This window comes from Cyphellophora europaea, assembly GCF_000365145.1.
Source record: "Cyphellophora europaea CBS 101466 unplaced genomic scaffold supercont1.2, whole genome shotgun sequence".
NCBI classification, from domain to species: Eukaryota; Fungi; Ascomycota; class Eurotiomycetes; order Chaetothyriales; family Cyphellophoraceae; genus Cyphellophora; species Cyphellophora europaea.
Window position 1 is genome coordinate 2,546,772 of NW_008481808.1, and position 23,359 is coordinate 2,570,130.

At 55.3% G+C, this 23,359-nt stretch overlaps 10 protein-coding genes across 10 annotated transcripts; 4 read left to right on the forward strand and 6 right to left on the reverse strand.

Annotated features, from left to right (window-relative positions):
• Window positions 1–869: 869 nt before the first annotated feature.
• Window positions 870–1,321, reverse strand: HMPREF1541_02466 (uncharacterized protein; the record flags this gene model as incomplete). Its single annotated transcript, XM_008716821.1, has 2 exons — window positions 870–1,125; window positions 1,227–1,321. 2 exons carry the CDS (start codon window positions 1,319–1,321, stop codon window positions 870–872), a joined length of 351 nt encoding a protein of 116 aa, XP_008715043.1.
• A 2,885-nt stretch (window positions 1,322–4,206) lies between these two features.
• HMPREF1541_02467 (uncharacterized protein) lies at window positions 4,207–5,646 on the reverse strand (the record flags this gene model as incomplete). Its single annotated transcript, XM_008716822.1, has 4 exons — window positions 4,207–4,368; window positions 4,422–5,260; window positions 5,308–5,397; window positions 5,451–5,646. 4 exons carry the CDS (start codon window positions 5,644–5,646, stop codon window positions 4,207–4,209), a joined length of 1,287 nt encoding a protein of 428 aa, XP_008715044.1.
• Window positions 5,647–6,538: 892 nt separating this feature from the next.
• On the reverse strand, window positions 6,539–8,413 carry HMPREF1541_02468 (uncharacterized protein; the record flags this gene model as incomplete). The annotated part of the gene is made up of 1 exon (XM_008716823.1): window positions 6,539–8,413. One exon carries the CDS (start codon window positions 8,411–8,413, stop codon window positions 6,539–6,541), a length of 1,875 nt encoding a protein of 624 aa, XP_008715045.1.
• Window positions 8,414–8,740: 327 nt separating this feature from the next.
• Window positions 8,741–9,943, forward strand: HMPREF1541_02469 (uncharacterized protein; the record flags this gene model as incomplete). Its single annotated transcript, XM_008716824.1, has 3 exons — window positions 8,741–8,798; window positions 8,859–8,865; window positions 8,917–9,943. The coding sequence occupies 3 exons, from the start codon at window positions 8,741–8,743 to the stop codon at window positions 9,941–9,943; spliced, it is 1,092 nt and encodes a 363-aa protein (XP_008715046.1).
• A 489-nt stretch (window positions 9,944–10,432) lies between these two features.
• On the reverse strand, window positions 10,433–14,245 carry HMPREF1541_02470 (uncharacterized protein; the record flags this gene model as incomplete). The annotated part of the gene is made up of 1 exon (XM_008716825.1): window positions 10,433–14,245. The coding sequence occupies one exon, from the start codon at window positions 14,243–14,245 to the stop codon at window positions 10,433–10,435; it is 3,813 nt and encodes a 1,270-aa protein (XP_008715047.1).
• Window positions 14,246–15,752: 1,507 nt separating this feature from the next.
• Window positions 15,753–16,241, forward strand: HMPREF1541_02471 (uncharacterized protein; the record flags this gene model as incomplete). Its single annotated transcript, XM_008716826.1, has 1 exon — window positions 15,753–16,241. One exon carries the CDS (start codon window positions 15,753–15,755, stop codon window positions 16,239–16,241), a length of 489 nt encoding a protein of 162 aa, XP_008715048.1.
• A 6-nt stretch (window positions 16,242–16,247) lies between these two features.
• Window positions 16,248–17,084, reverse strand: HMPREF1541_02472 (uncharacterized protein; the record flags this gene model as incomplete). The annotated part of the gene is made up of 1 exon (XM_008716827.1): window positions 16,248–17,084. One exon carries the CDS (start codon window positions 17,082–17,084, stop codon window positions 16,248–16,250), a length of 837 nt encoding a protein of 278 aa, XP_008715049.1.
• A 603-nt stretch (window positions 17,085–17,687) lies between these two features.
• On the forward strand, window positions 17,688–18,983 carry HMPREF1541_02473 (uncharacterized protein; the record flags this gene model as incomplete). The annotated part of the gene is made up of 1 exon (XM_008716828.1): window positions 17,688–18,983. The coding sequence occupies one exon, from the start codon at window positions 17,688–17,690 to the stop codon at window positions 18,981–18,983; it is 1,296 nt and encodes a 431-aa protein (XP_008715050.1).
• A 631-nt stretch (window positions 18,984–19,614) lies between these two features.
• On the forward strand, window positions 19,615–20,953 carry HMPREF1541_02474 (uncharacterized protein; the record flags this gene model as incomplete). The annotated part of the gene is made up of 3 exons (XM_008716829.1): window positions 19,615–20,107; window positions 20,160–20,383; window positions 20,444–20,953. The coding sequence occupies 3 exons, from the start codon at window positions 19,615–19,617 to the stop codon at window positions 20,951–20,953; spliced, it is 1,227 nt and encodes a 408-aa protein (XP_008715051.1).
• Window positions 20,954–21,951: 998 nt separating this feature from the next.
• On the reverse strand, window positions 21,952–22,842 carry HMPREF1541_02475 (uncharacterized protein; the record flags this gene model as incomplete). The annotated part of the gene is made up of 1 exon (XM_008716830.1): window positions 21,952–22,842. One exon carries the CDS (start codon window positions 22,840–22,842, stop codon window positions 21,952–21,954), a length of 891 nt encoding a protein of 296 aa, XP_008715052.1.
• Between the last annotated feature and the right edge of the window lie 517 nt (window positions 22,843–23,359).

The window sequence follows — 23,359 nt, forward strand, 5'->3', positions numbered from 1 at the left end:
AAGTAAAGAGTTATGGTTGTGTGTGCGGAAGTCGCCAGCAGCTCTTTTCATCTTTTCTCATCTTTTCGTCTTTTCATCGGACAGCTCATGTCAAGTGTGTGTCCAGCGGAGCAAGGAGAGTGGCGGGCTCAGTGCCTTTGCCTGGGTTGCGTCGTATTGCTACTTTTGTCTGCTTGATCTGCTTCGTTGGCTGGTCATGAATTGAGGTGGGGTGACAAGGGAAGAGGAGGGGGAGGGGGAGGAGGAGGAGAGGAAAGGGAGACAGAAGGGGGGAGGATTGGGTGGACTGGATGATGATGATGGTGGTGGTGAGTGGTGGTGATTTGCAAGGGATGAGGCGGAGAGTATGGTGCTGGTGCAGTGCTCGATCGAGACTTGCTAATTGAGGACGATGGGTTTAATGGACCATGGTAATATGGTCTTGACGGTATCGGGATCGTGGCCGGGATCCTCACAGCGCACGACAACGCGTGAGGGACTTGCGAGTGCACAAGGCTGGGCTAAGTGGGATTTGAGCGATGTTACGTGAGGCAAGGTAGAGTCTAAAGTTTTGATTTTCATTTCCGCAATGAAAGGGCGAACTGCCATTTCTGTCTCTTCCGGGCAACACTTTCCAGTGCCGTCCAGAAGGGACAGTGACCGCCCCGGTGTTGTCTATGGTTCGTAGAGTGGCCGGTCTGTAATAGTGATGGAAAGCAGGGGGTCAGAGGTCGGATATCGAAGGTGTAAGGCGTTTGGCGACGAAGGTCCGGCTTGATGAATCAGGTCCAGTGAGAGAACAGCACTCTCTGATTGCGACTAGACATGAACCGTTGTCGGACTTCGTACGCGTGGGTGTAGCTGAACGGGCGCATTGCTGGTCGAGACGATTACGATTCGGCGTAGAAGGAGTCCATGAGCTTCTTAACGGTAGCGTGCTGCTTTGTAGCTTCTGCCACACTCTCGTTGATCAGCCGCAAGCAGGCCTCATTGTCTTTAATGTCTGTCTCGCCTGTGGCGTCTTTGTTGTGGCCATAGTGTTGAATCTTCTCGCATTCGTCGCGCACTTTGTTGAAGCCGAGGGTGGCGGAAGAGCCCTTGAGGAAGTGCCCAAGTGATGAGAGCTTTTCTAGGTCCTTGTTTTGGCTATGTCAGGTCAGCAAGGGATGAAACAGGAGCACTTCCTTGTGAATGGATTGGGACAGACAGCCAGTGGGACAGCAAAAGAAGGCTGGGACAGAACATACATCTCCTTCTCCATCTGATCAAATGTCTCCTTGGCTTGGTCAAAGAAGCCAAAGACTATGGACTTGGAGAAGTCTCTATCGCCTTCTTCGTCCATTTCGAGGATCTGGGCAAAGGTGGGCACGTCGACATTGTCGCCGAAATCAAAGTTGTCGAGCTGGAAGAAGCCGGATTAGCTGCTATATTCGGACGGCCACAAGCTCATGGCGGACAGCGCATGGTTTGATCATGACTGTAGAAAGCACGAACCTGATCAGCCATGATATGGTAGTGTCGCGTATGTTGTTGTGGTAAGCTTCGCACTCGTCGCAGCTAAGAGCAAAGGGTTTCCGGTAGGCGGGCGCTTATGGCCAGCGAGACGAGCAGCAGGAACAGCCTCCTCTGTATCCGGACGAAGAGAGGGGTGTTGATGTCCTGCGCTCTACCGAGGAGAGAATCCTAATCTGTTGGCGGCGGTAGTCAGCGTCTGTCCCATGGCAAGTGCACAGCGGCAATCAATGTGTGTGTGTGTGTGTGTGGCGTACCAGCAGTAACGTATTTACTTGCGCAGGGGCTGGCAAAGTCAACGAATACAGTGAGTAGACGCAGGACAAGGTGCAGAGAGATGCGGCGGGGTGATGAGAATGGGTGTGGAGGTGTGGTGGGTGGGATGTCTTGGTCTTGGGTCTTTTGTGCGGACGACAAGACAGGATCAGCGCAGGCAACGTAAGGCTGGCTATTCACAGGTAGAGAGCAAAGGGCGACAGGCAAAGCTACGTTGAGATTGAAACAATGCCCAACACAGCAGCGAGGTCGCATAATAGATGGCTCTCGGGGAGGATGATCCAGATGCAGGGACCGGGTTTGAGGCTAAAAAGTGCTGGGGCTATGATGGCATTGCAGTGGTTCGAGGGACGGAACGGGGAAGGGACAAGAGTGCAGATCACTTCTGACATACCGAGAGCTGTAGCTGTGAGACGGGAGGAACGGCAGAGAAATTGGAAGCAGAGCTCAGGCTTGGAATCCGGACGTAGGTCGATGGCGGGCGAGGCGAGTGCGGTGCGGTGCGGACAAGCCTCGCGATCCCAAAGTTTTCGGCCTTGATCGGCGGCGGGGACCGGGTGACAGGGGTGTGGTAAGAGGAGAAAGAGACAGACGACAGGACGGATACCGGCGTGATAGAAAGTGACAACAGCGGTGAGCTTGCAGGAACCGGCAGTAACCAGCAGTGCGAAACAAGGAGCTGAAGGAGAAAAGGATCCAAACACGCGAGTCGGACGAGGGCGAGGGAAAGGATCGAGGAGGACTGGTGGTAGACGATAAGACCCTCGAGCTTTTCTCGTTTTTCCCTTTGAGCAGCAGACTGAACCTTGACCACAAGACCTTGACTACCAAGCCCTGTGCTTCTTGTCTCGCGCCTGCTTTAGGATGCTTCGCTCCCCGCACTGCTGCCATTGTTCAATCCCACTCACGACCCAAAAGCGTGGTAACCGTGATGTTGCCATAAGCTTACTGCTCGCCACTGTCCTTCGTCATCTACCGTGTCAGATATTGGACAGAGCAGCACTACTGTGTACGTCGTTGACCAGCTCTTTGGACTACAAGACCCCTTCCCAGCGCGACTGAAAACGATTTGCAATCATCATAACCGAGGATCCGGGAAGGGTACTAGTTACTACGACCATGTCCCCATTATTCCTCTTTCTTCGTACTCCCACCCCTCCCTCGTCTCATTTACTTCTGCTCGATTCCACAGTACCCACGCCCGTCGTGCGGCAGATCGACACTCACTAGCACCAGCCAGGACTGGGATCAAGCTGCAGCGATCGCAGCTCCCACCCGCACGCGCCCAGCGACACCGCGCGAATCGGGGCCTGCCCCTGGCCCGGGCTACTAGCGCTGCAACAAAGGGGAGGAGGGGGTGGGCAGAGGGGACAATGCTCGTAAAATAATCATCAGAAGCCAAAAAGACGTGACGCCGCTTGTTGGAGGCCGCAAGGGAATTCGTGGTCATGGACTCGTCGTGTGGGAGGGATGCGAGGTGCGGTCGAAGTTCCGGACCCTTTGCGCTGCTCGCTCGTAGAAAATGCTCCCACCCCCCTGTCGGGTTTTCGCTTTTTTCAGGTTCGCTTTTTCGCCTTTGGCCTGCAAAGTGACGTAGCATGAGGTCACCGCTGCAGGCGGGAACTGAAACTTCACCTCAACGTCCTCTGTAATCAGTGGCCCTTTGATTTTCAAGTAAAAGCATCAAAACTTGGGCGTTCTGGACGAAACTTCCTCTTGGAGGCCGTCTCGCTCGGGTGGCCCGTGGGCAGGTCTTATGCAAGGGAAAAAAACAACAACCGTGGACTGCAAGCCCATGCTGGGACCAGGAACCTGCAGGCCTGGCGGCGCCGACCCCAAGAAAGCGCACTGCCGGGGGCCGGCCACTGGCCACTGGCCACTGAAAGCTTTGCCTGCGCCATGACGCACCAAAACGTGGTTCAGCATGCCACTTGGCCTGACTCGTGTAGCCGGGCCCCTGCTCTGGTTGCTCTGCGATTCTCTCCGTGTGGTCCGCTGCGCCCTTGACCACTCCACTGCATGGTCCTAAGGCACTAGTCACAAGAGCAGTCTTCGCTTTTCACTCCATCGCCCCGCCCCCCGTCATGACGAGCGACAAAAGAAAAGAAAGCACAAGGAGAGAAAGAAGACCCCCACCCGTTTTGAGTAGTCGAAGTGCCTTGCAGCCTCGCTGGCTTCTCACGCTAGCTCGGATGGCTGTTGGATGAAGGGCTTCAATCGTTTGCAACTGGCTCTAGGGACTTTTTTGGTCTTTCGCTCGCTTCAACCCAAGTCTAGTAACACATGAGCCGGCTGCGTCTTTCCTGCCGGTCAGCTGCATGAATCCGCCAGTCCCTACCCAAAAAGCCCCCCGTCAGATAGCCAACGCCATGTGTGCTTACTGGACCACCCGCATATGCAAACAATGTCGGAGCAATCCCACTTGCCGCGGGTCACGCGCTAGCCTGTAGTCTTGTAAATCGACTCGGCAAGCCGCTTGACATTGGCGCTTGTGATGCCGGCCACCGAGATGCGGCCATCCTTGGTTGCATACACCGAGTGCTCCTTGGCCAACACCTCCATCTGCTCCGGCTTCAGGCCAGTGTAAGCGAACATGCCGATCTGGAACTGGTTAGAATCTGTGGACTGCTACCCTCGACCTGCCGTGCACTTACCTGGTTCGTAATGTGGTCCCAGTTCTGCTTGCTGCCAAGCTTCTGCAGGTTCTCCTTGAGCAGAGCTCTCATCTTGATAATGCGGTCCGCCATGCCCTTGACCTCGCCGAGCCACTGCTTGTTGAGCGAGGGGTCGTTGAGGATCTCGGACGCGATGCGCGCACCGTGCACCGGAGGGTTCGAGTACAGAGGACGAACCAGAATCTTGATCTGGGAATCGAGACGTTTCTTCTCTTCGGCGGATTCGCACACGACGGAGAAGGCGCCGACACGCTCACCGTAGAGACCCATGTTCTTGGCAAACGACTGCGCAAGAACCATCTGGTGGCCTTCCTCGATGAACAGACGGATAGGGTATGCATCCTTGTCGGTGTCACCGGAAGCGAATCCCTGGTAGGCCATGTCGAAGAAGGGGAAGTGACCCTTCTCTTTGACGACCTGCGAGATCTGCTTCCACTGCTCGGGGGTAGGGTCGATGCCGGTAGGGTTGTGGGCGCAGGCGTGCAGGAGCACGATGCTGTTCTCTGGAGCAGCCTTGAGGTCGGCCACCATGCCGTCAAAATCAAGACCGATGGTGTCCTTGTTGTAGTATTTGTACTGCTTAACGTCAAGACCCGAGTCGGTGAAGACAGCCTTGTGGTTGGCCCAGCTGGGAGTGGGAATGTAGATGGCCTTGCCGTGAGGATAGAAGCGCTCGAGGAAGGCTCCACCTATTCTCAAAGCACCAGTGCCGGAGATAGATTGGGTGATGGCAATGCGGTCCTCCTTGATAGCAGCCGAGTCTGGCCCGTAAGCTAGCAGAGCAGCCGCCTTGGTGAAGGAAGGCACACCGGTGATGCCTGGAATGAATCAGTATAGTACATAGCCACAGCTGGCTTGTACCTACCGGCATACTCCTTATCAAGCGCCTTTCCAACGACCTTCTGCTCAGCCTCGCGAACAGAGGGAAGAACGTAAGGCTTGCCCTGGTCATCACCTATTACCCGCGATCAGTTGATCATCATCTGATGCTTGTTGCTGGGCTCTTACGGTAAGCACCCACGCCGAGATTGATCTTTTCGGAGAAGCTATCCTTCTTGAAGGCTTCAGTGATACCGAGGATGGCATCAGGAGGGCCCTCCTTGACGTTGGCGAAGGTCGAGGCTCGCGCAATCAGGGTGACAGGACCGGCGGAGCTCTGCTTCGCGGCAGCACGGACGGCAGAGCCGCGGAGAGTGGAAAGCATGATAGAGGAAAGCTTAAAGAACTTCTAAAGAGTCCAAAAGTGATAGTGAGAACCGTGGAGATGAAAGAATGTGATGGACTGGTCAAGCTGTCTCCCCAAAAAGAAATGTTGCAGCTTCACAACTTCAGGGTTCAAGCGCAGGCTGTCGGAGCACATCACTCCTCAGACCGGCATCGGCCGACTGGTAGCGTACCTTGGCAGGGAAACATGGAGAGAGCTTCACAAACGGGGGAATTAGCCGGTGGTCCGGAGACCCCAGAGCTCCCCAAACTTCGAAGCAATTTTTACAAACTCATGAGTTCCCCAGGTTCGGAAGCACGATAGTGTGTTCTTGGAGTGCTAAGCTTGTGTAGCAGTGCTTCGATGACCCTGGGTCAGGAGATCGTCGTGACTCAAAGGCTCGACAGAACTAATGCGACGGCTTCTAAGACTCACAGCAGTTCACACCTAGGACCCTCTGCTGTGAGCTCAGGGGAGCCTTCCGCCAATTCTATTACCTCCTGTGCAGGGTGTAGCGATCTTATCCTCGCGCCTATCAACAGGGCAGCAATGAAAGAAGTGGCCTTATTACGACATGACAAAGGCATCCCCAACGCCTCTGTTCGAAGGCTCACCATGGGAACCAACTTGCAAAGATAATGGCACATACTAATCTGCAGTTTCATTTAGGCTATGGCTAGTCTACCGTTCAGTGCTTGCTTAGAGGCCTTATTTGATGGCCCTTGCTCGCCCTCGGTGGCTGTGTTCCAACAGTCCTGTGGCATAAACATACTGTGTGCCAACTCCGCCTCTGCCAATCAATTTCCCAAACACCTTGCTGTAATCAGAGTCGTTCCGGTACCTTTGACGTGATCTCGTTGCCGTAATACACCGTGGCCGTCGATGTCTTTCTCTAGACAGCTGCGGTTGCAGCCTTCTGAGCAGTCAATCTGGCCTTTTGCTTCTCAGCCCATTCGCGGCTGGCTTGTCTACCTCTTTCTGCAGCCTCAGCGCGTGCCTTCCGAGCAGCCTCCTCCTTCTCCCGCTTGTCCTCTTCCTGCTTCTTCAGATCAAGCTTTGCACGAGAGAACACTTCCTTGCCATTGACCTTCTTAACCACTGTTGGCACAGCTGGTTCTTCCTTAGGTGGAGCAGGCTTGGATGTCAGCGAGGCCACTCTAGGGACGTTCGCGGCAAATTTCGGCTCCCGAGAACCACCGCTCGAAGCTTTGGAAGTGACGCTAGCGCTCCGCCGGATCGCCGAGTTGGCTTCGGACCTCACTTTCTTGATGTCAAGGTGCATGGACGATGGTCTCTTAGTTGTTCCTCCACTCAGAGGCTCAATGTTCTCCTTGTTGCCACCACTAATGACTCGGCTTAGGCGTGCCTGGCTAGCTTTGTTTTCGCGAGGAACAACGCTGGGCCGACCAGTCATGGAAGGAGCTGGGCGTGCTTTGAATTGCTTTTTCGCCTGCTCCTCTTCTGCCTGTTTGAGCTTCTCTTCGCGTTGTGCCTTCATTTTGGCTGCATAGACCTCGCCGGGAAGGCTGAACGTGGACTTGGTCGTTGGTTTGGTCGACTTTGCCGGTACGAAGCCAGGTCTGCTGGTTGATAGCGAATCACTAGTCACTCTCTGTTTCGGTGCGTTTGGCTGAGGCTTTATTGGTGAGTTTGAGAACGACATGGTGGCCTTTGGCATCTCTGAGGTGCTGCTAGCAGCTGCCGAGACGAGCTTATGGTGAGGCTTGACGATGGGCTGCTTCGCGACTGGCGCCTTGACAGCAGCCTTAATGGTGGTCGCTGGGCGCGAAGTGGTCCCAGTTTGCGCGGCCCTGACTGGCGCAGCTTTCGGCTTCGACAATGCGGTCTTTTGTGGGCCAGTCTTCCTCGACGGCGACTTGCTAGGAGTCTTACGCAACGGGCTGGGCGCTTTCTTTGAGCTGGTCGGGTTTATGGCTGCCTTGCTTGTAGTGGGAGGAAGAGACTTCACAGGTGTGCTGATGTGTTCCTTCATAGGTGATTCGATGCGCAGGTTGTTGAGAAGGGGTAGTTCGCCAGAGAATTGTTCAATGGCATCTTCAAGAGCGTCCATAGCTTCAACCGAGTCTTCGATGCGCGAAGCTGGTCTTGGAGATCGGGAATGTATTTTCTCTACGAAAGAGTCTTCTTCATGATCGAAGGATGCCGCGCTGAGCTTGCCGGGCGACCTGCTCTTGATTGAGTCAACGAAGGAGTCGTGCTCAGCGTGCATAGTGGCAGGTACAGGTTCATAGACTTCAGAGACGAATTTCGGCGGTTTAGTACTCGCGGAGTCTTGACCAGATGGCTGGATCAAAGGTTCGGTAATCTCGGGGGTCTGCATTTCTTCTAGAACGGGATCTAGGCCTGTTTCTGAAACGGATGGTACCACGGGGTCAGTTGTTTCAGATTCTGCAGCCTGCGCCGTATCTTGTTCTCCTGGAAATGTGACAGTCTCACCGACGGTCTCGGAGGTGGGTGCGACGGTAGATTGAGTCGTAGAGGTGGTCTGTTCCTGGAAGACCGGCTCATCTGCAGTGTCTTTCTTTCCCTTGCCCTTGTTTCGGCTGCGATCCTTCTTCATAGTGGTAGATGTCTCTTCGGTCACTTGCTCTGGTGCGACGATGTTCTCTTCGGTGATGTCTTTGAGCGCAGGGCGAGGAATGTCGTCTTGGTCGACTGCGAGCTCTTGATTTGCCTCTGCGTCTTCGTGGATAACGAGACTTTCATGTGAAGCTTGCGCTCGAAGAGCGGCTCTGGTTAGGCGCATGTTGATTTTCGCAGAAAGGGGTCGTAGACAGATAGATATGTTTCGTTGATGTGGAATGCTCAAGGGGAAGAGGAGACAGGTGTGGAAGGGATGAAGGTCTAGATGCGCGGGCACGCTGTGTTGACGCGTCTGTTACTCGGGCAACTCGGCGAGGCAATCGCGCCAAGCATCATGACAGCAGCAAGTGGAGCCCCGTGAGGCAGCACGTCAGTCTACCACTGCACTCGCCTGTGTACTGTACAGGCAGGCCTATTCATCGAACACTACCCTAAACCGTCGTGTGAAGTGACTTCGCTTGAGATAGATGAATGAGTTGCCACGGCCGTCATGTCTCGACCGAGGGCGGATACTGCCCCAAAAGAACCCCATTCGGTATCACTAAAAGGTAAGCCCGGTCTAAAAGGCCGACGATAGCTTTTTACAGACGCCCTGACCTGTCTCGTAGTTCTGAGGTATTGAACCAACATCGTACCTGACCGAGATGTACCACTGATCCGCCACAGACTGTCTCGACCTACGCTCGCCTTCCAGCATCCACTCCCCGCAGAGACGACTCAATCATTTCCCATCTCGCCTACGGCCTCTCTCGCCTATCCATCTAAGGAACAGCCCGACCAGACATTCATCCTCAGCCACAACCTGTCTCTACCGCCTTCATTCGGCTCTGCTTACGTGGGCGAAACTTTTTCATGCTCCCTGTGCGCCAATAATGAATTGCCGTCAGATCCCAACTCCGGCAAATCCGTGTCCAACATCAAGATTCTGGCTGAGATGCAGACACCCTCCTCGTCCATCCCATTAACGCTCAGCACACCTCCTACCAGCCAGCCAACATCACCTCACCTTCCTGGCTCCACCCTACAGCACATCATCACCTTCCCCTTGAAAGAGGAAGGCACTCATGTCCTTGCCGCGTCAGTTTCCTATACAGAAACGACCCTCACGCCCGCCCCAGACCCAAGCGTTGCACCCATTCCTACTTCGTCTCGTGCCCGATCCTTCCGCAAACTCTACCAGTTCCCTACCGTCCCGTGCCTCAGCGTCCGCACAAAGGCAACTGAGCTTCCCAGCATCAGCGTGCCTGATAAGACCGGCGGACCCTATGGCCGCATGCCGCTACTGCGGTACACGCTGGAGGCCCAGCTGGAGAATGTGAGCGATGCCTCGATCGTGCTCGAGGAAGCGGCGTTGCATGCCAAAGCGCCTTTCAAAGCGGAGGGCCTGAATTGGGACTTTGAGGCTTCACCATCATCGGAGTCGTCAAGTCCGGCCTCAGGCTCCGAGAGTGGTTCAGGCGACGAGGAAAAGCCGGAAGTCGAAAAGCCGATACTGGCGCCGAGAGACGTGCATCAATTGTCCTATCTGCTGACGCAGCAACAGCATGTGGCAGAGGGAACGGAAGAATTGAAGATGATGTTGAAACGGGATGGGAGGGCAGTACTGGGCCAGTTGAGCATCAGCTGGAGAGGCGTCATGGGTGAGAAGGGGACTTTGACGACAGGGAATCTCTTGTCGCGGCGGAGGCCGTAGAAGACGACTCCACTGAGACAGACAGCCCTCATCAGGACGGAACCGAAAGTCGTCTGGCTAGGCTGGCCCGTGCTCTGCGATGAAAGCTCTCTCGGCGAGATTTACCTGTGCATATAAATGTTCGTTTTACCGGAGACTGGAGACTGCATATTATGTACAAGGATAACAAACATCAAAGCGCACCTGGCCAGTGCTAAGAGACACATAGCTAGATTGCTGCAATGTGCCTCCGAAAACGCCACGAATGAAATCCAGATTCCAAAACGCCCAATACTCCTGACTTTTTGATCAAAACGCCGTGTCTGTGTCTGTGCCGCCCCTCCCCCTGCGCAAGATGCATCGCAGCTTCCTCCTCCTTGCTCATCTACTAAACTGTTGCCAAAATGCATTCCCAAATCCATCATCGCCGCGAAGAGTGCGCCGCCAGACGACCTCCCTCATGCATTGCTGTGAGGCTCGCGATATTTGCTCGCGCTTCCATCCGTCACATCAGTCCTTTGGACTATGCATGCCCAAGCCATTCAACCCCCTCGCCAACCCGGGACTCTGAGGCGTACGCAACCGTTCCACCACACCCGTGGACCGCTGCCCCTCGTCATCAGCCGCGCGCCCGAGCATTCCCCCACTCCTCGGACTCTTGGGGCTCCCCACGCTGCCCTCGGTCGGCATTCTCTCGTGCCTGGAGGGCCCGGACCTGCCCCACGTCGTCCCGCCAGCACCACCTCCACTACCACTGCCCTCCTGCCAGGCCTCCTTCCAATTGCCATTCAGCTTCGGCAGGCTGGGCACCCTGCTCGCGCCCTTCCTGCCGCCACCAACGGCCTCCTTCTCACCAGTCCTGAACAGACCTTCCTCGAGATTCGCGGGCACGCGGCTCGTGATCTGCCGATACTCGCGGCCCTTGGCGGCCGCAGGCGGGATATCGGGCCTCTCGCTGCTGGCACCCGGCGCAGCGACGGGTCGCCACTGATGGTTGCTCGTGTCGTTGAGGACATCCGCGCCGGGCGCCGTGGCCGAGGCACCGGAGCCGCTGGTGCTGCGACTGCCGAACACGCCGCGACCGCTGCTACCCGATGGCCCACTACTGCCTAGATTCGGCATGCTGGGGTGCCGCATGCCCATGCTTCCCATGCCCCAGCGCGCCTTGCCGCCCCTCCGGGCTTTGGCCAGGATGATGGCGTCGAACAACTGCACGCGCGCCCTCTCCTCGTCGCTCAGGCTCTTGGGATTGCGTTCTCGCTCGCCCACCCATTCGACCCACGCCATCGTCTGGCTCCAGCCCTCGACAAACGCGCCGTGATCGCGCTCCAACCCCTTGACGAAGCCCTTGAGGTCGAACTCGTACAGAGAAGGATCCGGCTCGGTCCCCTTCCTCCTCCCAGTCGTACCAGCACTCTTCCCGGGCGCCACAGGCAGCAAGTGCCGCCGATATGTATATACCAGGGCGGCGAAACAGCGCACGAACGCGGCGCGGACCTGGTCGGGGTAGAACGCCGCGGGACACACGACGCTGATCTGGCCGGCACAAGCGCCGTGCACCACGAACCCGCAGCCCGTGCAGCGGAAGTATCCGTCCTGCGCCTTCTCGTCGCAGAGCACGCAGGTCGACGGGCCCTCGTGCGCACGGTACGCCAGCTGGTGGCCTTCGACCCACTGCGCAGTGGCCGAATTCTGCGCCGGCTGCACGTGCATGCCGGGCATGATGGTGCTGGCGGCGAGCGTGGATTGGGCGTAGGTGCTGGGCGCGTAGGTGCTGGGCTGAGCATACGGGCGGGAAAAATCGTTGGGCGTGATGGAGGCGGTGCTGGGCGAGGAGCCGTGCTTGGAAACGGGGGAGTTGTTGAAGGGGAGAGAGGCTTTCCGCCGCATGTTGGGCAGGTGCGTGCTGAGCCCCGAGATGGAAGGGTTGCGCTTCGAGTAGCTGTCGAAGTGACCCGAGCGCTTCTCGCGTAGTGATGTCTGCAGAGCGTAGCCGGAGTCGTTGCGGGAGACGGGTGTGAGAGGCGGAGGTGGGAAATTGCTGTTGACGGGGGAAGAAGAATCGGGCTGGCTGGGTTGCCGAGCGGTGGATGAGGTTCCTGGTCGGTCGAAGCTTTTGCCTCGAGTGGGCCCGTTGGCGAGGAAGGCGTTGAGGATGGGGGCGCGGCGGATGGTGTCAGTGGCGGCTTGAGGGCCGAACATGGTGGAGCTGAGGCTGACGAGTTTTGCGAGGTTGGTAGACTGTGCGATTGCAGTGAAGACAGAGGGCTGGTCGGCGGCGAAGGAATTGTAAGGGTACGTTTCCACTGCATAGGCCGGGGGCCCAGGAGGGACGCCAAAGCTGTGATGGTGCGGTGCTGCGAGGTGGAGGAGCGACATCAGCTTTCGCCGGATTTGTTTCGGCAGGGCTGGAGGATGTGCAGTGCTCTGCAGCTCGTTCTTGTCGAGATCCACCAGCACGAAGTCATCCTCGGGTAGGTCCCATTTCTCGTAGCTTCTGTCGATACCGCAGATGTATGGACAAGGGGCTTCCAAAGCCTGTACTAGGCGATTCGGTAGCACGGGGATGTAGACGCCAGCCCACTTGAAAGGCCAGATCAGTTCGAGGATGGCCCTGCTGACCAACTGCAGCATGGCGGTATGGGATGAGAGTAGGATAATCCTCGACTCGGCCAAGACGTATTCCAGCAATACGATGATGTTAGGGATTGTCAGAGCTCGAAAGAGCGGATATAGATCGGTGGTGCGTGCCCCGGGAAGCTCGTTGGTAGCCTCCTTTTTTGCGTAGAGATGCAGCTCTCTGATGGCGACGTCAATCTGGGTCTTTGACGAAGACGGGCTGGGAGCGTCACAGCACAGCACGTGGACGTAGCGTTCCAACGGCTGCCACATACCCACTCGAGGCGAGCTTGCGGGTACGCGCAATATGGTGCCGTCATGCATTGGGACAGCGATGGCACGAAGCCACTGTCTCCAGAAGGGGCTCATGGCTGGATCTCTGCCGAGTATCCCGAATGCCCTGGGAATCCACAGTCCAGAATCGCCGTCTGTCAAGCCATCAATCCTGTTAGCTGCGCCATGCCTCAGAGGTTTCAGCATATCTGCCATTACTGCTATTCGCTCCTCTACAACACTGATCTCTTCTTCCAGTTCTTCTCGGTCGTCACCAGTTGTCGAGGGCAACTGCGCGAGCAGCCGGGACAATTTCGCGCGCTCGGCAGCCAATCGCTCAGCAAGAGAGGAGGCCATTTCTCTTTCAGCGTCGGTCATATTGGCCCGTCGCCACTCCTCACATCGCTTCTCCAGCTCGTCGGCAGTGTTTTGCTTCAGCGGAATGTAGACTATGACACAAATTGCCGGTATTTTCGAATTGTCTCCAGCGGTCATACAGAATTCGTGCCATGTTGAAGGGGGCCGAGAGTCGGACGATACAATGTTGATGTCATTGGGAAAGGCGAACATAGGTAGATACTCGGGCAGTTTGTTGCGTTTGGACATTTCTTCAGTCATGCTGGATCGTGGATATTTGTCGAGCAGGACGGGTTCGAACTTGCGTTGGAGAGGATGCTGGGCTGGCGAAGAGCGAAGAGCTTCGGGGTTTGGTACGACAGAGTTGTAGCTGCTGACTCGTCTTGATGTCCGCGTTGAGGTACGGTGAGCCATTGAAGGCTGCCGTTTGGTGCTCGACATTTCCTTGAAAGACAAATGCCGCCTGACACTTCCAAAATGACGGCTGGGGCCATTTGGCATCGGTTCGAGATCCTGAGGAACGATCTTCTGAGTTCGCGGCTTTGTACGGGAGGCTCGTGATCTAGTCTTGCTGCCATCTGCGAAGTTGAGGTCGAGAAAAAATGATTCTCGATCCATAGTGAACTTCTGCATGGCGTTTTCAAAGTCGCGGTCGCTAATGGCAGTGGACTCGCGGTTGCCATTGGTAGCTGGAGTAGGGGACGCCTTGATGGTCGCACTGCTCCGGTTGCTTCGCAAGCCAGATCCATTCTCTAGGGCCAAGATGGAATCTCTAGCCTCTCCGGACAAGTCTGAAAGTCGCTGGTAGGAATCTTTCCTGGTGTGCTTTTTGGTGCTTGGCGACACCAAGGCAGTTGGGGCGGCAGCGGCTTGTTCAGCATCAACGTCCTCCTGGATGGTTTGGTCGGCAGTATTGTCGCTGCCATTGGTGAAGGATTCGTGCTCATCATACGACCAGCGGACTGGCTTGTAGGCATCTAGAAGTTGCTGGCTATCAACGCCGGCAATCCAGAAATAATCAGCCAGGGGCAGGGATGAGGCATCCTGAGGTCGCGACTTCTCAGGTCGAGCCATGATCCAGGTGGCGAAATGGCTTGATCAAGATGTGTGGAAATGCGTCGCAAATGAGATGCAATGGACGGACGTTAGGGGTGCATAATGTCGCTATTTGAAGATATAGGCAGATACAAGGCGCCTTTGGGGTGTGAGTGTTGGACTGGCGTAGCGCTGGAATCTGCCAGATCAAACGCACTGACCGGCGTCAATATTGTTCACAGGGCAAACAACAATCGAGGTCTCGATGGCAGTTCGTGTCGCCCCTTGGCGACAAGAAGATAGACCTCGCACAGTCCTCTTCAGGAGTCTCGTCGGTAACTCGGGACCAAGGTGCCGGATTGGCGTTGATTTTCCCAACCAGAAAAACCGTCGACCAGCGTTGGTAGATGGCAAAAAGTCAGAAATTGGGGGTCTTGCTGCTGTCTACACTGTACAAGATGCAAGTGATGCGAAGTGGGTTGTTGCAGATGACTGGCGATAAGCTCGATCGAACGTCGAAGACTTCTGCATGGGTGTCCGACACGTCGTCGAAGGCTATCTCAAAAGGCTGTCTAAGTTCGTATGCTTGGATACAGGGGTCAAGCATTGATGGTGGTAATTGGTGGGGACGAGATCGCCTGAGCTAGCTGTAGTGGGGAGCAGCTTTTTGATCAAACACCACCGTCTCGCTCTCACTGGACTTCTGGGAACTCCTGGAAAAATTCATGGTGTGCAGAGTACGGCCCAAAAGGAGGTGGGATGCATGAAAAGGCACATAATCACCGCCATTGGCGACAATTGAGCTGCTCGTGCCCTGCATCGCTATCATCCCCGCGCCACAAAGGGGTGAAAAGGCGCTCCCCCTCGAGACTTTACTATAGCTTAGACTCATGCACCCAAGTCTTTGTGGTCAATCAATTTACGCTTCTGGACCACGAACCTCGCGTCGGGTTTCGTGTTGAGTGCATCGCCTTTCTTCCTCCCTGTTGGTTCTTTGCTAGTCTGACACTATCAATGCCGCCGTCGGCCTGCATCCTGGCCCGCGAGGCAGCGTGGCCACACTCATTTGAGTTGAAGATACCCCTGACTCAGACGCTCTGCTCGCCAACCTCAATGCTAGCCCTGCATAAATAAAAATGTTCCACAGCATGGGGCGACCCTGAACCCCCGGGTATCGGGGCCAATAGCATGCTCGGGGCCGCTCGAGCCGGTATGCTGTGCGAGTTTCGGGTCTTTTTTATTTCAGGCCCCATTCCCTCCATCGCCTTTCTCAAGTGGCCGACCGATGATATGGGGTAGACAAGCATTCCCAGTCAGGTGGAAACAGCGCTGATGGCTTGCCTGATGACTTGCATGCAAGTATGCCATCAGAGGTTCAACATCACACCACGGCAACCCACTTCGGCTTGACCAAGGTGCCGTGGTGTCAGCATCAATATGTATAACTACTGTTCGCAGCCATTAGATAGCCATCTTCTTCTTCGTCCTACTAGACAGTATCAAGCGAGCCCCAACCAACTTGAAAGCATCACCAACACCATACAAAATGACATCGCAGCTTGGCCTCCACCCATCCTTCGCGGTCATCCCTCTAGTATCGCAATCACTTACCGTCTTTTTCGCAGGCGTTGAAACGACGATCTTCATATCATTTCTTAGAGCCGCTGAGACCGACCACGCTGCGGTGCAGCGCACTGCACGATTGTGGTGGAAGCAATGGTTGCCCTGGGGCCTTAGCACTATATTTGCTGTCACCCTTCCTGGCATCTGTGCAGGAGTGTACGCTGCTCGGCAACTGCCATCCGACTCTCTGGAATGGAAGTTGTACGCCGCCGGCGCAGCGTTTGGCAGTGGCCATTTTCTGGCCGGTCCAACCATATCCAAAGTCATCGACAAGATCTGTGATGAGGAGGTGGAGAAGAGTTCCGAGACCATGAAGTACATCAAGCGGTGGCTGCAGGTTCATACCGTCCGTACCCTGGCCGCCGACATACCGGCGTTGTTCTGTTTTGCCTACTTGGTGTTCGGAAAGTAGGTTGTCTCATTTCTTCTCGAAGCTCGTTGGCGCGATGACGAGGACCACAACCAAGCTGGCAATGATCAGAGACGCCGCCACAAAGGCAACAACGAAGATGCTGCCTCGGCTGGCTGGAAATTTGCCGCGAATGATCCAGTGCTGGGATTCGAAATAACGATGGAATCCAATGAACAAGATCAAGATCGAAATGCCTAAGAAGGTTGCTCCCAGAGGTTTGCCGACGTGCCGTAGTCTCGCTGCTGCTCCCTCGTCAAATGCGTTGGAACCCACCGAGGCGGTCAGCGCTATCTGCGATACAGGGCTGCCGGCGGGTGAAAGCAGTAGGAGCTGATCTAGTAGCGTCGGCCCAAGCTTCTCTAATGCTGGAGTATTTGCGGCGATCAGTTGTTGCAGGAAGGGGACTGATTCGATAGGTACGGATTGTCCGACCATGGGGGAGAAGGGCACTGCAGCGACTGGGTAGCTTTGCTGGCGATTAGCAATCGTGGTGTTCAAACGGAACAGCTGGGTGATGGCGATGCCGATGCTGGCAAAGGCAAGACTAGTGCGTAGCCAGGCCAGAAACGTCCTCTCCAATGCCAGATGGTCTCTTGCAACGGATCCCTTGTTCTCGAGCTCGACCGACCCATACTTCTCTGCTATGCGCTTGTACCACGGAAACTTGTCTTCGATCTCATCCTGGGACGCACCCGAGCCACGTTGGTTGTTCCTGCGGGAGTCTGTAGCACGACCATTACTCGACTCGGTATCGTCGTTCGTGTTATAATTTCGGCCCTGGGAACTGTCGGCAGTTCGAATCGGCGTGACCTCGTCGCTGGAATTTCGTGCTGTCCGAGACATTTGGGATCGAGATGTAGTGTTGGTGTCGTCAGAGAAGCGAATGCTCGATTGTCTTTGAGGCGCGTCACGCGGACAAACAGCCGTCGGACCGGTGGGATTGTTGGAAGAGGAGGGAGATTCGTTGCTGCTTCCCAAGACAGACTCGTGTTGTTCGGCAACGGAAGCCATGATCTCTGGTTCCGAAGTTATGGTTCACCTCAGGCGCTTGTGTGGCCCAGCTATCCAGACCTGATTTGGACTGGCCGAGTCAGTCGTCACGGTCGGGACTTGTGGATGTTAAGCCGTAGTCCATAGCGTCCAGTCAGGTATCGCAGCGGGGGCTGACCGAGCGAACGCGGTTAGAGACCCAGATCAGAGGTATTAGATCATCGACTTGAGTTATTGCGTGCTTGGGAGGAGTTCCTAACTGCGTGCACTTTCGGAGCTTTGCAGGGCAGCGACGTAGCGGTGGAGCTGCTGCGGGCGCAGATGCAGGCAGCAGCGGGGAGGCTATGGGGCGAAGATCATAGCTTGCCACTAACCGCGAACGTCTTTAGCTGCTTGCTAATCGGCGCCCGCCCATCATTGTTGTACCGTTTGACTACAACCCAATACCTCACCATCATGACCGTCGACGCAACTGAGCGACAGCTACAGAGCTTGCTGGCCAAGCCCACAGTAAATGCCAACAAAGACTCCAAAGCTGCTGCTGCCATTCCCAAGCTAATACCGCGCGGGCCGCGGAGGTCATCAACGAGAACTACCGATGTCGAGCCGGCTCCCAGCACTCCTGCGCTCGCTGCACCTTCAGGCAAGAATGGAGAATTCGTACACCCGGCCAAGCGTATCCTCTCTCCAGAGGATCACCGCAAGTTTCTTGAGTCGAAGACATACATCCTGATCCAGGCATGGATTTTCAACCTGGCGGACTGCGTGCAGGGTAAGAGGACTAGATCTTTTGACGGGGCGCCTCTGTCAGAAAACATAAAAAGAATAGACAAGGCTCTCGATGAGCTCGATGCCCTGCAGCAACAGTATCCAGCGTTCGACACAGGATCGAGGTTTGGAAATCCTGCTTTCCGCGATTTCCATCGAGCCGTTGTTCGCAATCTGGACCGATTGCACACACAGGTCCTCCAGATTGAAGATGAGGCGGCTGCAGAAGAACTCTCGGTGTATTTGGCCAGTTCTCTTGGGTCTGAAGAGCGTCTCGACTATGGCTCTGGTCACGAGCTGAATTTTGCCATGTGGCTACTCTGCTTGTACCAGCTGGGCAAAGTCACCAGCGAGGATTTCCCCGCTCTTGTGCTGCATACGTTCTTGCGCTACTTTGAGCTGATGCGGAAGATACAGAGTACCTATTACCTCGAGCCAGCCGGCAGCCATGGTGTATGGGGCCTGGATGACTACCATTTTCTGCCCTTTTTGTTCGGGGCCAGCCAGCTCACTGGACATGCCTATATCACTCCAAAAGCCATCCATAACAATGTGATATTGGACGAAGAAGGTGATGACTATCTCTATCTCAATCAAGTCCGGTGGGTAGACAGTGTCAAGACTGTCAAAGGTCTGCGCTGGCACAGCCCCATGCTGGACGATATATCCGGCGCCAAAAATTGGCAGAAGGTTGAGGATGGTATGAAGAAGATGTTTGTCAAAGAAGTCCTCGGAAAGCTCCCCATCATGCAGCACTTCCTCTTTGGGAGCTTGATTCCAGCTACCAAGGACATGGGGCAGCTGGATCCCGAAGTCCTCAAGGCACAGGCTGAGCGTATGAAGCATGTCAAGGAACAAGGCCATGAGCCTGACTACTGGGGCGACTGCTGCGGCATCAAAGTTCCTAGCACCATCGCAGCAGGCGAGGAGATGAGGAAGCGGATGGGCATGGGCGGAGCCTTACGACCAATACCGTTTGACTGAAGGATCGGAAAAGAACGGCTAGTGGGTTAGCAGCTCGTCTGGCGAGGCGTACCGCAAACGCTGTTGCTATGCATGACCCACATCAAGTATCACAAGATTTATGCTCAACAACACCTAGCAGTCCAATGCAGTTGCTCGCATTCACCGGTCAGGGCAGCCCAAGGCAGTCTTTGGCCCCATAGACCAATCAGATCACAGCATCAATCCTCATCCCACTTACGAAAGCAGTCTTATGGGATGCGTTTGGACAGTGCCAACAACTTGAAAGGACAGATGGTCTGTGCTCTTGTAAACCGAGAAGTACACCCAGTCGTCAGGCAGGTAGGTAAGAGGGGTAGATCAGCCTCGTGCCTGGTTTGTTGTGGGCAATAGTCTGGTTCAGACCACTGCCCCTCCATACTGTACCTCGCTCCTATCTCGACTTCACTTCACCTGCATTCACTGTTATTTCACCTGTACTGTCTCCCTGTCGTACCCTGGCAGATCGAGTAAGTGAGCTTCCTTCCGGGACGACACTTGTCCAACGACTTGCACTCCCTTCTTGCCACAACCACATACTCTCGTCCTCTACTTTTGACGGCCGTGCGTCTTTCCGTACTTCCAGACTAACCTGAAGCCCGTCCTTGCGATCATGGCGAAGAACAAAAGCACTAAGAAGGCTCAAGCCACCAAGAAGACTCAAGCCAGCAAGAAGACTTCAACTATCCCGCTTCCTCCAGCCATCTACATCAATGACGCCAGTCTCTCGGATGGCACTCCCGACTACGCTCTAGCCCTGCTCAAGCTGTTGCCAAACTATGCCTACGAGACTGTTTCCGACGCTTTCAACACACAGGCTGCTGTCAATCACCTTGAACGCACCAAGACAGCGAAGGCCGTTGCGTGTTTCATTGATCCTCGAGTTGACGGCAGTCTCGCCGAGGCCGCGAAGCACGCCAATATCATCAAGCAGGCCTGCGTCAAGCATGGTCGCAACTTCGTCTCCATCAACATTTACAACTCAAGCGTCTTCCCGGACGGCCTAGCCAAGGAGAAGTCCCTTTTTGCCGCTAACCACCTCGATCATGCAGTGAAAGACTATACTAGCCCAGCTAGTGCTGCAAAGGAGATTCTGAAGTGGCTCTGTAAGTCTTGCTCTCCACATTCTTCTGAATCATCACACTAATGACTCGATAGTCAAGACTCTGGCACCGATCGAGACCATCTACCTCATCCCCGACGCTGAGATGAAAGCCATCGACACCAAGAACTTCTCTGACTACGCCTATTGCCCGCTTGATGAAACGCACCTACGCGGCAAGGACGAGAAGGTCCAGTTCGTCGCCGTCATCACTTCTAAGGCTGTAGTTGCTCCGGAGGGCAAGAAGCTCACGTGGTCTGTGGCCGATAAGAGCGGAGTCGTATGTTTTTCTCTTCACTCTTCTCGCGTGCCTCGTATCAGCGTCACTGATATCGGATAGGCAAACTTCTACTTCGTCCACCGTGGCACCAGCTCTCAATACACCTGGGACTGGGTTATGGCTCTGCAGCCTGGTCAACGCGTCGCCCTTCCGCGCATGCCCTCCGTCCTGGTCACCGAGCCGCTTGGCAAACGCGCCGCCAAAGCCCCGTTTCGTGCCGTCGGCTACACTCTGCTCGTGCCTGCCACCGCCCTCATCCTGGCCGGAAAGGGCATCAAAGCCGTGGGCAAGAAGGCGTGCATGGGCAAGGCCAGCAAATGGGTCGCGCGCGACGACGCGATCGTGGATGGCAAGGGAAAGGTGAGAGAGCGCAAGGCTGGTGAAGCCCCGCAGGTCAAAGGCAATACGCAGCCGGAGTGGGAGAAGGTGTTGCAGGACAGCGAGGAGGACACTGCCCCGTGGCGCGTGTTCGATGAGAAGGGCATGATGCGCTGGGACTGCGTCGACGAGGACGCCAAAACCGAGAAGGGAAGTGTGCACGGAAGCGACAAGGAGGCGTCGCTGGCCTAGGAGGGCATGTGTCCCCTTGAACATCGATCTGTGGCGCAGAGAGTCGTTGCGTTGTGGTCCAGCCAGGGTCATAGAGCTGTCTGTGGCTCTCACATCTCCTTCTTGCCTGATTCTAAGAGACGTACGATCTCGACTGACCGAAATGACCGACTGGGGGAGAAGGGAAGGAGGCTGTCCACATTTCATCCAGATAAGGCCAACGAGACGAAGATGGCCATTCCCATACCAATGAATACGCCTGTCTGGCTGGCTGAGGAGTCTCACATACGAGGAATCAAATCAAGACAGCTCCAATGGCTGCAGGCCCCCTCCCCTCTTGGGCTCGTATATCGTGATCCTGAAAGTCCAGAAGGTAGTCGAACCACCCCTGGAAGTCACTGTGTCACGGGCCGGTCCGCGCTGGGCTACCTGACTACGGCGGTGATGTGCTATTATCCCTTCAAGGTATCGGGTGGTTGACTCGATTACAGGTGAAGGACAGTGCTAAACATGAACAACCATGGAGAGAGTCTACTGGAGACGGGGGCCATGAAATTGTCACTTTGCTTGAATGTTGATACAGATGGGCCTCTTCTAGCAGTCAGATTACCTCAAATGCATCCATCCCACTTGGCCCGTATGCAAGTCTCTAGATATCGGACTAGCCCTTAGGGGAGATCGCAAGCTTATGAGTTGTTCCTAAGAACATCCATCTCATGTCCGGAGAGATTGACCATGGGCCTCTCCTGTTCCATACCCGCCCCTGTTAGCTGCAACTACGGCCCCTGCCTGCCTCGAATGATCGTTCCTATTTTCCGGTGCATCCCGACACCATAGGTCTAGCGAGTGTGCTATATAAAAGGACCAAACACCTCCCTGAAAATGATGGAGAAATGGTATCATCAACTCGAAGTGCTTGACTTGACCTGGGCTCAAGTGACTGGTTCTTGTGGTCAATTGTGATTGTTCTTTGCTGTACTCTGGTTGGTTGGTTCGTTCATCATAAGGTCGTGAATTCGTCACCAGCGACGAGTTACAAGTCTGGACTGGCCCGGACCCAGGAGCTCAACTCCGTAGGATGCAACAGGGTTGGAGTATCCACCGTACATCGTCGACACTGGGATATCGTACATGGTCCTCGACGTGGGCGAGCTGTACGAGTACGAATGTGGCTCTGTCTTCGCACCATAGCCGTATAACCCAGCGCTCTGGCTGTGTGACAAGCCTGGGCGACGGGTCCTGTAGCTGTGAGATTTGTGCGAAGGCTGCGAGCCGTAGGCAGAGTCGTAGGGGTCATCGAACTTGTACGAACGCGTGGTGTGGGACTTTTGCGGGAGAGGTGTTATGCTCTCAAAGCTTTCACTGCTGTCGTTATGGCGGTTGGCTTTAGGCTCGCCCCTCGGCCGCACTTCCGTAGTATACTCTCCATAGAGCTTGCGGTTCAGAGGACGAGGATGACGCTCATTCTCAGACTCTTGTGAGTAGTAATGATCTTCCATAGGCTCGGGTGATGCAACACGGCGAGGAGATTCGGCACGAATGCTAATCTCTTGGGCGCTCTTCTCAAGTTCTTCCATACGACTGGAGTGTTCTTCCTCCCATGCCGAGTCTGCTTTGCGTCTTGTTGGGCTTTGCCACTCTTTTTCTCGGCGAGCAGAGGTCGGTGCCGCCGCCCAAGGACTTCCTCGGTCTCCGATCTCAACAGGCGAGCGTCGGTGCATCTCTTTGGCATAACGGCCCTTGCCTTCTCGGCCGCGAGTGACAGCACTGCCGCCATACTTGCATTCCCGGCAATCGCCCTCCTTCATATAGTGGTATCGATCGATCTTTTTGCATCTCGAGGAACCGCATCCCTCGGTATGCTTGAAGGTACAACCGCAGCCATAGCTCGTCTTGGTTCGGACGCACATGTTGTATTGTTGAGAGAGTGAAGGGGTTGAGCAAGAGAGTTGAAGTCTAAATCAAAGGTGTGATTCTTTGTGGCCAGAGTTTGACCAATATGATGCAAGAGGCGTGGGGACCAAGCTGGGGCGATGAAGATCTCCGCTCAAAGAAGCAATAGGAGGCACAGAGGAACACGAGAAGTTGCGATGCGGAGTGCAGGACGGTCACGCAAAGGTCGCTGATGTTCCTGAAGAGTGACGTCGAGGTACATGCGTGACAGACCCAGGTCACTAAAGGATGATGAAGGTAGCCATGGCTGACATGCGGCTCGTTACACTTATTCGGAATCTCGCAGCAACGGAAGGACAAGTTTCGGAAGAGAAGTATGGTGGCAAACGCGACAGGTTGAGAGAAAGCGCCTAGAGGGATGTGATATATCCAAACGGGACAGAAGTCAGAGGAGCCAGGTGGGGGGGAGGAGTGTGATGGTCGTTGTTGCCCGGATCATGCTGCTGAGGTGGAGATGGGCAGCGATCAGGCTTG